Below are 13,188 nucleotides of genomic sequence, written 5' to 3'. Positions count from 1 at the left end.
GTGAAACACAAGATATTACCATTTTTAATGTCCCGTTGGTAGGATATACGTGCTTTCAGTTCGCCCCATTTATTTTCCAGCGACTGAACGTTAGCTAGCAGAACAGAGGCAAGGGCAGATTAGTCACATCTACATTTCCTTTTCCAGCGAATCATGGGGATCTGGGCCTGGTCGGGTGTCCGCAGTATATATCCCTGGCGTCTGACTCACACACACTCATCTAATTTGAGGTGAGTAATCGCAGTTCTGATGTTCAGAACCTATTTTCGGTCATAAGAGACGGTAGCAGCAACATTATGTACAAAACAAGTCACGAACAACGCAAAAAAACGACTAAAATAGTATGGTTGGTTAAGAGCCGATAAGACGGCAGCCCTACCCTCCGGCGTCATCTTTAATAATCCCATCTATCCTATGCGTTATCCTGAAATCCTGGATCTAAATCCAACTGCATGCACACAGGGCCACACACGGAATACTATCTCAAACATGCACGCACACATACACACAGCTCCCGAGGTCACGAACCTTTCCTTGAAGTCTACGAAGATCTTCCCCAGACCGTTGCCTCCGCTCACCATGTTGAGGTCGATGGCCCTCAGCAGGGCAAAGTGGACTTTAATCACATCCTGTATGGGGTACAGCACAACCATAGTCAGCCTGGGTCACACTAACACGTCACCTCCATCACCTCCATCAGCTCCACACTGACACTACGATTACACTCATCAGCACTCACCTCGAGATTTACAAAGATGGACTCCATGTCTGGTGGACTGAGAACTTGCTTCAAAGGGATCATATAATTCTGTAGAACACCAAAACAGTACAATTGAGAAGTTAAAAGAACTTGCATGGCAATATACAGTAGGCCTGAAGTGCAAACATCATTGACTGAACCTGTTGAAGTTGTAAACAAATCGGTAGTAGTGTAAAGTTGTATATTAAACATCAGTTCAATCCAATAGCATGCGCTGGGGGCGCCGAGGAAAATCGATCATAAAAAAGGTTTCACTATAATGTGTTGCTGCTCGGTGTTAGTAGCTTAGTCATTGTCTTGTATACACGTGTAGCCATTTGTTTGAAGTGCCCATGACGTGCTGTGAGTACCAACCACTGATTATGTTCACAAACCTTCCCTGTTGTTTGAGTAATGTCATTGTATGCTTGTCACATTACATAATCTTAATGATAACAAATAGATCCATTAAAATGTAATGAAGATATGATGGCTTTATTAACCTCAACTCAATCAAGCTCAAACGACTCCTCTGATTATAAGAAGGTGATTCTGGTTTAATTGCATGTTTGTCTGGCTCAGCAAACACAAACACACCCTTAGTCTAATGGATCCAGTGGAGTGGATCATGTCTAACTCTCCATCAAATTGAGAATAATCTCTTTTTCATCATGGAGAAGCTGCTGTTTAACCGCTGACATAATTTACAACCCTAGGTGAATTGTGTGTGTGTGTGTGTGTGTGTGTGTGTGTGTCTGTGTGTGTGTGTGTCTGTTTACACACAGAGCCCTGGAGATCAGTCTCTTCCCATGGGACTGTGCCAATAATAAGCCTATCGATCTGCTCCACAGACATTTGTCCTCTCCAATGAACCTGCCAATAGCTGACATTTCCACACCGCTCCCAGCCGGAGGCCTGACAAAGGAGACGTGGCAAAACACACCTACCCTAGCAGCGAGCTACATCCAACACTGCCAGCCAGCCACCCACTGCACACACACACATACTCAGATGCGTACATAAACGTAAGTACACACACATACACTTTTCCGTATCTAAGTCCCTCACCCACCTTCTCAATGTCCTCCAGCGTCTTGTAGTACTTGGCCTCAGTCTCCTGGATCTCCACTAAGCAGCAGTTTCTCTTGTCGTCTTCTGTCATGCCCATTTTCTGTGGAGGTAATTAACGACAGGACAAGTGATGCTGGGATGTCATTATGTCATTACACGTCCCTGACAAGGCTGTTCATGTGTCTGATTGTCTAATGATGGGTGTCAAACATGTTATTTAGGCATGCAAGGTCATTAATACCAATCATATGGCTTGATGTATGTCATAAAACTATACTGTATAAATACTGTACACGCTGCTTATTTTTACAATTTTCTACATTGTAGACATCAAAACTATGAAATAACCAGTGATGTAAAGCACTTAAGTAAAAAATACTTTAAAGTACTACTTAAGGTATCTATACTTTTACTCAAGTATGACAATTCGGTACTTTTTCTACCACTGGAAATAACACATATGGAATTATGTAGTAACCAAAAAAGTGTTAAACAAATGTAATAGATTTTATATTTGAGTTTCTTCAAAGTATCCAGCCTTTGCCTTGATGACAGCTTTATACACTTTTGGCATTCTCTCTACCAGCTTCATGAGGTAGTCACCTGGAATGCATTTCAATTAAAAGGTGTGCCTTGTTAATTTGTGGAATTTATTTCCTTCTTAATGCATTTGAGCCAATCAGTTGTGTAGTGACAAGGTACGGGTGGTATACAGATGAAAGCACAATTTGTTAAAAGACCATGTCCATATTATGGCAAGAACAGTTCAAATAAGCAAAGAGAAACAACAGTCCATCATTACTTTAAGACATGGAGGTCAGTCAATGCGGAAAATGTCAAGAACTTTATAAGTTTCTTCAAGTGCAGTCGCAAAAACCATCAAGCACTATGATGAAACTGGCTCTCATGAGGACCGCCACAGGAAAGGAAGACTAAAAGTTATCTCTGCTGCAGAGGATAAGTTCATTAGGAGTTAACTGCACATCAAATTGCAGCCCAAACAAATGATTCACAGAGTTCAAGTAACAGACACATCTAAATATCAACTGTTCAGAGGAGACTGCGTGAATCAGGCCTTCATGGTCGAATTGCTGCAAAGAAAACACTACTAAAGGACACCAATAAGAAGAAACTTGCTTTGCCAAGAAACACGAGCAATGGACATTAGACCAGTGGAAATCTGTCATTTGGTTTGATGAGTACAAATTTGAGATTTGGTGAACGTATAATCTTCGCATGTGTAGTTTCCACCGTTAAGCATGGAGGAGGAGGTGTGATGGTGCTTTGCTGGTGACACTGTCTGTGATTTATTTAGAATTCAAGGCACACTTAACCAGCATGTCTACCACAGCATTCTGTAGTGATACGCCATCCCATCTGGGACTAGCATTTGTTTTTCAACAGGACAATGACCCAACACACCTCCAGGCTGTGTAAGGGCTATTTGACCAAGAAGGAGAGTTATGGAGTGCTGCAACAGATGGCCTGGCCTCCACAATTACCCGACCTTAACCCAATTGAGATGGTTTGGGATGAGTTGGACCGCAGAGTGAAGGAAAAGCAGCCAACAAGTGCTCAGCATAAGTGGGAACTCCTTCAAGACTGTTGGAAAAGCATTCCAGGTGAAGCTAGTTGAGAGAATGCCAAGAGTGTGCAAAGCTGTCATCAAGGCTAAGGGTGGCTAATCTCAAATCTCAAATATATATATTTTCCCTTTGAGTTACATTCATTAATGTACAGTACCCGATGCCAATAGGGAGCTGTGACTGTCAACATGACCAGACAGGGGGATAGCAGAACAGCGCCCAGCTACACCCAGAGGCCCTGCAGCACTGCATCCAAACCACTCAATGGGAATTTGATGAGCACTTTTAATGAACTGAGCCCAATTCTCACTCATCACTCCATCATGACCCAATAGAATATGATCCTTTTGATTAACTGTAATTGCTGGGACCCGGTCGTGTAACGCAAGCCGATTGGCCGTGTTGTGGGAAGCGGTTACATAAACGCTGGAACTGTGGGATTTATAACGAGTTGAGTGCCGGCTGGCTTGCTCACGGGCAAGTGCTAATGAACATCTGTGTCTGCAGCTCTGTATCTTCGGCAACATCTGGGGCCAGTGCAGAGTAGAACGGGGCTGGAGAGGGTGGACCAGCCAAGGCAAACACCCCGCCCAGCGCATCCAGATTCATTTAGAAGCGCAAACAGCCCAGCAGCATCGGATCAGTGAATCACAATGCAATGCTAAAGTTAGAGACGGGTGAAAAAAATAACATCTGCGACTGTAACAGTCGGATAAAACGACCCGGCCAAAACCTCTGACATCATCTCCGTCTTAACTGCCTGTGTGGCTGCGGCTGTCAGCAGTCTTGGTTGTTGTGTTGAGAGGACTATTCATTCTATTGTGTCATCTGGAACAGAACTGAAGGTTTATAAGCAGTTCTGATAATACAACAAGTCAAACCAGAGTCAATTAGACTCAAAGGCCCAGATCCTGCTGGGTATCAGAAGACAATCAGGTGTGTTGGAGAGCACAACCACAGAACTGACATAGGAACTGATGAAGGCTGTATTGAGGTTTGATCTGGCTGCTTTTGATGATGTCATATTGTGGCAATGTCATGGTGTTGATGGTGATATGTTGATGTCATGGTGAGTCACACAGGGGCAGATGGGGATTCCCTTGACCTGTGCTGTACGCCATTGATCTAATGGTCATCTGAGAGGAAGGGTGTAGGGGGGACATGTCAGACTGATGAACAGAGCGTGGTCATCCGAGAGGAAGGGTGTTGGGGGGGACATGTCAGACTGATGAACAGAGCTGCTTAGCTGGATGACAGAACGGTGAGTCAGGGCACTTACCTGCATGTATCTGATCTGCAGCGTAAGGAATGGGAAAACATAAGAGGTGAGCAGAGCAGAACAGAACACACACCGACGAATAGAGAGCAGCAGAGAGGACAAACACACCCACGTACACAGATAGAGAGACAAGTAGAGAATTACACGCACTCACACCCACGTACACAGATAGAGAGACAAGTAGAGAATTACACGCACTCACACCCACGTACACAGATATAGAGACAAGTAGAGAATTACACACACTCACACCCACGTACACAGATAGAGAGACAAGCAGAGAATTACACAAACACAAATCTCTTACCATGGGTTGTCGAACTTCCACCTTGATGATGTCCTCGTAGATGTCATCTCCATCGTCCTCACAGGGAACACAGTCGTAGATGTCATCCTCCCCCACGTCATGCTCACTGGGAAACACACACACTCAGTCAGTTATGCAATTGCAATTTCTTCTGAAAGGGTGATTACGAGACTTAAGACTGAAGGTTAACCACAACATTGAGATCAGATTAGGCACTTGACACTTTGCTGAGCGCTAAACTAACTGTAGGGTCCCATTAGCCATCATCAGCAGGGCTGAGGAGTCAAGAAATCAGGCCACAGTGGTGATCTATGTCATTTCCATCCCACTTCACTCTTCACAACCACTCCACAAACATGTCTCCCTGATGTACGACGCCTAATTACTAACAGAAGTTGAGAGTCGGCCCAGTAGATAATGTAGTGAGATCCCATTAAGAGCTGCAGCAGTACAGAGTTGAAAAGCATTTCTGTGTATTTATTATGGGTGGAGTTGTGCACATGTATGTTTATCTGTGTGTGTGTGTACTCGTGTAAGTGTGAAACAGGAACCCAGTGCCCTCCCTGACAGTTCAGTGTACATCCAAGATTGGAGGCAAGATCAATTCAGCACCAGGGGCCTTGGATCCATGTGTGCCTCGTCACCCCACTGACAGCCACAGTGGCATCCATCAGCCCACACCCAGCCATCCTCCTCTTGGTCACACATGGCCCCATCTCAGCCTGGACCGTCTTAAACCAGCCTGACAACCATAAAAGATGTCTTTCCCTATCCGTGACTAAGCCACCTGTCTGTTGTGGTTCTATGGTCATGACGTTCTCCACCAGCACAGGCATACGGCTCGCCTTAGACCACCACAGAGCGCTCCCTCTGCCCCCGCCCCCTCTCTCTCTCCCTCTCCTTCTCTCTTTCTACTCTAGCCACATCTAAAGCCTCTGTCGAACATCAAAACACCATTCTATGCTAATTCTCGCTACCAGAAAACACGGAAATCCTGAAAGGCTCCAAGTTGTTTGTTCCCTTCAGTCATTTTCTGAGGACTAAAGAAAACACAAAGCGAAGTGAATTGAACGCCTGCTCCAGGCATTGTAAGAATGTGGTTGTTTGACAGCGTAACAGAGGGAATAAAAGGCAGTGGTCTAATGAACGTATTTTTCTATTGAAACTCATTAGTTCCACAGCAATTGTGGAGTTTTCTACCTACTATACTGTAAAATACTGAGACCTGGAGGCCATGGTAAACTGGGGAAACGGTTTATTTTGGTTTTCTTTTGGCACCACACTGACTGAATGACCTTTAATTAGCAGAGATTCAAGCAGTGCACAGGCTCAGACTGTGATGCGCGCGCGTGTGTGTGCGTGTGTGTGTGCGCGCGCGCGTGCGTGCGTGCGTGTGTGTGTGTGTGTTTGTTTTGTTTATTAGGATCCCCATTAGCTACTGCACATGCAGCAGCTACTCTTCCTGGGGTCCACATAAAACATACACATCAAAGTACAGAACAGTTATAGACAAGGAAATTCAATTAGATTACATTTAAAAATAAATATAACAGTTAAACATTAAGCTATAATCCCTTATTTATGTCACTTGTTAAGTCCAGTGTAGATGAATGGGAGGAGACAGGTTAAGGAAGGGTTTTTAAGAGAGATCCAACACGATTGACACACACTGTAGTTGGTTAAGTGACAACCTGGGTCATGCCCCAGGCATTCATCACAGTAAGAAGCTTCTTCTTGAGAGGACAACTAGGTGATGACCAGTCAACGTTCAGGACACCAAGAAAATACATAGCAGCCCCCTAAAAGAAGAGGCTTCAGATGAGGCAAGTGAACCTGCAACCACAGCACCTCTACTTCATTTGTCATGAGATCCTCTCTGAGCGTTACAGGAATATGTCTCTGAATATATAGAGCAACACATCCTCCATAGACATTTCTGTCTCTTCTATAGATGTTATATCCTTGTATTCCTACTATATCATCAAAGGTGCTGTCTAAGTGAGTCTCAGAAATGGATTAGTAAATTAGCAAATGACTAATCTCATGAACTCTGTTTCTTAGGCTACATATATTGACATGAACGAATTTGAACCCTTTCCTGGGTGGCTTATCTAAAACTGAAATCATATTGATAATAGATTGTATTTCTAAGAATTATATTTCTTATAATAACAAAGATTTTGGGGGATTTGGATCAGATTATGTTCAGTAGATGCCTTTTCTGGTTTAGCTCAGCTGCAGCAGGGTGCTCTATTCTTCGTGCCACTTCTGGATAGTTGTCTTGCTGGAAAGTTGGTCTCAATGGTACAGGGGTGTCGGCATGAGGGTAATGGCGTGGGGGGATGCTGTCATGTCAGCATGGGAGGTAATGGGCATGGGAGGTAATTCTCATTCTTGTGACATGTATAGGTCATTCAGTTTGGAGGGTTTCCATATTACCATACCACCACAGTAGAGTAGAACTGTCTCTTAAACATTCCCAAAGTCTAGTTACTGTATCTTGTCAGGATTGGGAGAGTTAATATTGCTATCAACCAGTTTACTCTTCTATTTGAAGGTAAGTGCGAATTTCTCTGTTGCTCTGAAAAGGTTAATAGCAAACAGAGACATATTTTCCATTCACTGGAATTAATAGCATAGGACAAAAATGTAATCTAATTTGATGTATTGTGGGCTTGGTTAACTCTGACCTTCCCTATTTACCATCCTACTGTATGTGACTGGAATATTATCTTGTGACCTTTGCAGATGGCGTGAATAGAGAAAACAAATGAAGAAGAGCGCTACAGCCTCCATCAAATATTGATGATTGTCCTTCTCCTTGTGTGGGACCAGTTGGAAGTTTTAATTGAGGTGGTGTCACTCTAAATGATGTGTTTCCTCTTCCTTCCTTTACATTTGACAGATTTAACAGACACTCTTATCCAGAGCGAATTACAGTTGTGAGTCCATACATTTTCATACTGGTCCCCCGTGGGAATCAAACCCACAACCCTGGCATTGCAACCACCATGCTCTACCAACTGAGCCACCCTTATTGGGTGTGACTCTCGCTGCATACAGATGGGAAGAGTGGGCCGGCACACTACCGCCATGTCTGAGCTGCCTATCACCAGAGTGCACTCTGTTCTGAAGGCACCCATGACCCCACAGAGACACATTTGTTCAGGGGATGGGGCAATATTTAGGAAGAAATCACATTCTTGCACAAAACCCTAGAGACAGGCTGAATGATTAGCTGAATGATGATGATGGTGATGATGGTGAGTGCAGCGATCTGCGTATGAACTGTATGGGGAGTGAGGAGGAACAAGATGAACTAGCTCCTGGGGGAGATCTGTGTGTAGATGAGTGTGAATGTATGTCTGTGTGTGTCTGTATGAGTGTGCGCACTGGCACATGCATGAGTGTGTGTACAAGAGATATGAGAGTGTGTGCTTCCCACTCTGCTCCTCTCCTCTTGATTCACTCCTGTATTTTGGGCAAATTCTCTTGTCTGATTTCACAGTGCAGGGCCAGAGGAGGTCCTGTTCGCACGCAATGGGCTCTGTGTCTTCTGCTCTACTGCTCTCCGCTCCAGCCCGTATCCCAACACTCTTAATCACTGGACTTTCATCAAGGGCTACATACGGACCTCTGGGTTACAGGTTTCTAGTAGAACTAACATGTTTTTAAAGCTGACAACTGACGATTTTGAAGCATAATCATACAGATATCTGGGCTCTGGCATCACCACCCCCTCTCACTCTCAGTGCAATTCCCACGCTGCTGCGAGAGTGACGTTTTAATGCTGTGATCCTGTCTTGTGGAGTCAGCTCAAAGACCTAAAGTGCAGTGGAAAAGTATTTGTCCCCTTTTAGATTTGTTCTACTTTTGCATATTTCTATACTGAATGTGATTTTCAACCCGAAACCTAATATTAGATCAAGGGAACCTGCGTGAACAAATAACACAACAATTACATACTTATTACATTTATTACAAAACAATTTTATGCAACACCCAATACCCCTGTGTGAAAAAGTAATTGCCCCCTTACACTCAACAACTGGTTGTGCCACCTTCAGCGGCAATGACGCCAACCAAACGCTTCCTGTAGTTGTTGATCAGTCTCAGTCACTGTGGAGGAGTTGTGGCCCACTCTTCCATGCAGAACTGCTGTAACCCAGCGACATCTGTGGGTTTTCAAGCATGAACTGCTCCTTTCAAGTCCTGCCAATAAGACTTGATTGTGTGTTTCGGGTCATTGTCTTGCTGCACGATCCAGCTGCGCTTCAGCTCATAGACGGATGGCCTGACATTCTCCTGTAGAATTAGAGCATAATGAATGGTTCCTTCTATTAAGTCAAGTTGTTCAGGTCCTGAGGCAGCAAAGCATCCCCAAACCATCACACTACCACCACCATGCTTGACTGTTGGTATGAGGTTCTTACTGTGGAATGCAGCGTTCGGTTTCCTGTGCGCTGAAGCATAGCTGGGTCATGCAGCAAGACAATGATCCAACACACACAATCTAGTTTACATGAAAATGGCTAAAAAGCAACACATTTAAAGTTTTGGCATGGCTTAGTCAAAGTCCAGACCCAATCTCAATTCGGATGTTGTGGCAGGACTTCAAACGAACAGTTCATGCTTGAAAACCCACAGTTCATGCTTGAAAACCCACAAATGTCGCTGAGTTACAGCAGTTCTGCATGTAAGAAGTGGGACAAAACTCCTCCACAGCGACATGAGAGACTGATCAACAACTAAAGGAAGCATTTGGTTACAGTTATTGTCACAACTAGTTATTTAGTGTAAGGGGGCAATACATTTTTCACACAGGTCAAGTGGGTGTTGCATAACTTTGTTAATTAAATAAATAAAATAAGTATAATTTGTGTTATTTGTTAACTCGGGATCCCTTTATCTAATAGTAGGTTTTGGTTGAAGATTTGATAACATTCAGTATCAGAAATATGCCAAAATAGAGAAAATCAGAAAGCGGTCAAATACTTTTTCACAGAGCTGTACATATTAAATCACATGTTTGGACATTGACCAGGGAGCTACAGCAAGCCTGGCTTCTCTGGGTTGGCTTGGCAACACTGACCATAACCTGGTAAAGGGTCATCTCAAGCTCCTACTGATATCATCATCATTTCTAATGCCCTTGGATTAGATCTACTCTTAAATGGAAGTTTCAAAATGACAGATTTTGAAATACTGTAGATCCAACGGGACTGGTACAGTCACATTTTCACATCAGTGCAGTCAGCTTTTGAGATTTGCATCTCTGCTGAGTGAAAAGTCAACTACAGTGAGGGAAAAAAGTATTTGATCTCCTGCTGATTTTGTACGTTTGCCCGCTGACAAAGAAATGATCAGTCTATAATTTTAATGGTAGGTTTATTTGAACAGTGAGAGACAGAATAACAAACAAACAAAATCCAGAAAAACGCATGTCAAAAATGTTATAAATTGATTTGCATTTTAATGAGAGAAATAAGTATTTGACAAAACCCTTGTTGGCAATCACATGGGTCAGACGTTTCTTGTAGTTGGCCACCAGGTTTGCACACATCTCAGGAGAGATTTTGTCCCACTCCTCTTTGCAGATCTTCTCCAAGTCATTGAGGTTTCGAAGCTGACGTTTGGCAACTCGAACCTTCAGCTCCCTCTACAGATTTTCTATGGGATTAAGGTCTGGAGACTGGCTAGGCCACTCCAGGACCTTCATGTGCTTCTTCTTGAGCCACTCCTTTGTTGCCTTGGCCGTGTGTTTTGGGTCATTGTCATACTGGAATACCCATCCACGACCCATTTTCAATGCCCTGGCTGAGGGAAGGAGGTTCTCACCCAAGATTTGACGGTACATGGCCCCGTCCATTGTCCCATTGATGCGGTGAAGTTGTCCTGTCCCCTTAGCAGAAAAAACCCCCAAAGCATAATGTTTCCACCTCCATGTTTGACGGTGGGGATGGTGTTCTTGGGGTCATAGGCAGCATTCCTCCTCCTCCAAACACGGCGAGTTGAGTTGATGCCAAAGAGCTCCATTTTGGTCTCATCTGACCACAACACTTTCACCCAGTTGTCCACTGAATCATTCAGATGTTCATTGGCAAACTTCAGACGGGCATGTATATGTGCTTTCTTGAGCAGGGGGACCTTGCGGCAGCTGCAGGATTTCTGGATTTCAGGGAGATTGACAGTTCTTTTGTGTTTCTTCCGTTTGCGAATAATCGCACCAACTGTTGTCACCTTCTCACCAAGCTGCTTGGCGATGGTCTTATAGCCCATTCCAGCCTTGTGTAGGTCTACAATCTTGTCCCTGACATCCTTGGAGAGCTCTTTGGTCTTGGCCATGGTGGAGAGTTTGGAATCTGATTGATGGATTGCTTCTGTGGACAGGTGTCTTTTATACAGGTAACAAACTGAGATTAGGAGCACTGTATAAAAGACACCTGGGAGCCAGAAATCTTTCTGATTGAGAGGGGGTCAAATACTTATTTCCCTCATTAAAATGCAAATCAATTTATAACATTTTTGACATGCGTTTTTCTGGATTTTTTTGTTGTTATTCTGTCTCTCACTGTTCAAATAAACCTACCATTAAAATTATAGACTGATCATATCTTTGTCAGTGGGCAAACATACAAAATCAGCAGGGGATCAAATACTTTTTTCCCTCACTGTGTATGGGGAATTTCAACTCTCTCTCTGCAGACTGCAGGGTGTGCAGACCAAATTCAATGGAAGGTCATTCTGGTTTTCACCACCAGGCTGGCGATGCAATTACTGACAAATGTGTGTGTGCAACTGTAGAAAAGTGGATTACCCAGAGACATATGACTAGGGCCAGCACATTTGTAAGCTGATGGATAAATAAACAGATTTACTTGGGACGGAAATATCTTGCTTCCCTTTCTTCCCTGATTTAATCAGAAAGTTTTAGGGCGATGAGGCCCTTTCTTTCTCATGAAGTTAGAGAGGTTGCTGCCATGGGCTTCCATTTTATTAGCTCTGACTATATCAGATCTCAGAGGCTGTCCAAACATTGAGCAAGTACGTATCTGGGAGGGCTGTTTCAAGGCAATGTTACATTACTCTTTTGAGATTCTCTGTGTAGGGAGATGCCAACTTTCTCTATGTAGAGCAAACCTGAATTCTCCTTCAAGCTCTTTAATAGGTCATCTTTTCACTGCTTTTCCCAACAATACCTAACATGAACAGATAGATACAGTATTTGGTATTTGGTTGGACATTATCATTCCCGTTACCTGCTGCAAAAGCAGAAGCTACTCAGAAGCTACTTCCTGGGGTCCAACACAAAACATGAAACATGACATAATACAGAACATTAATAGACAAGAACAGCTCAAGGACAGAACTACATTAAAAAAAATGTAAAAAGCACACGTAGCTTACATATCAATACATACACACAAACTATCTTGGTCAAAGAGGGGAGAGGCGTAGTGCTATGAGGTGTTGCTTTATCTATTTCTTGTGTTTTCTTTGTAGTTTTTACCCCATTTTTGTGATATCCAATTGGTAGTTATAATCTTGTCCCATCGCTGCAACTCCCATACGGACTTGGGAGAGAGTCTAAGTCGAGAGCCATGCATCCTCCGAAACACGACCCTGCCAAGCTGTACTGCTCACTTAACCTGGAAGCCAGCCGCACCAATGTGTCGGAGGAAACACCGTACAACTGGCGAATGAAGTCAGCCTGCATGCGCCCGGCCTGTCACAAGGAGTCGCTAGAGCATGATGGGACAAGGACATTGTGGCCGGGCCAAACCCTCCCCTGACCCAGACGACGCTATGCCTATTGTGCGCTGCCTCATGGGTCTCCCAGTCGCCGCCGGCTGCGACACAGCCTGGGATCAAACCCGGGTCTGTAATGACGCCTTAGACTGCTGCGCCACTCGGAAGGCCCCACTTAATCTGTTTTTCTAAACAAGGTTTGCTGTTTATTTGAGCAATATGAGATGGAATAGAGCTCCATGCAATAATGGCTCTACATAATACTGTACACTTTCTTGAATTTGTTCTTGATTTGTTGACCGTGAAAAGACCCCTGGTGACATGTCTAGTGGGGTAAGTGTGTGTGTCAGAGCTGTGTGTAAGTTGACTATGCATAAAATGTATGTGATTTTCAGCACAATGTTTCCAATAAAAAGAAGAAGTGATGCAGTCAGTCTATCCTCAACTCTTAACCAAG

General features: G+C 43.8%; 1 protein-coding gene across 11 annotated transcripts in view; it reads right to left on the bottom strand.

The window, feature by feature from the left end:
• LOC115123646 (guanine nucleotide exchange factor VAV2) overlaps positions 1 to 13,188 on the bottom strand; it is a 266,031-nt gene that overhangs the window by 36,260 nt on the left and 216,583 nt on the right. For all 11 annotated transcript variants that reach the window (XM_065017503.1, XM_029653021.2, XM_065017498.1 and 8 more), the window contains exons 5-8: positions 4,983 to 5,088; positions 1,812 to 1,910; positions 740 to 808; positions 529 to 629 (exon numbers count right to left, since the gene is read on the bottom strand). In XM_065017503.1, coding sequence (XP_064873575.1) covers positions 529 to 629; positions 740 to 808; positions 1,812 to 1,910; positions 4,983 to 5,088 — 375 coding nt within the window. The remainder of the gene's footprint in view (positions 1 to 528; positions 630 to 739; positions 809 to 1,811; positions 1,911 to 4,982; positions 5,089 to 13,188) is intronic.

The sequence above is a fragment of the Oncorhynchus nerka genome, linkage group LG4, assembly GCF_034236695.1.
Source record: "Oncorhynchus nerka isolate Pitt River linkage group LG4, Oner_Uvic_2.0, whole genome shotgun sequence".
NCBI classification, from domain to species: Eukaryota; Metazoa; Chordata; class Actinopteri; order Salmoniformes; family Salmonidae; genus Oncorhynchus; species Oncorhynchus nerka.
This window is presented reverse-complemented; position numbering and strand designations above follow the sequence as displayed.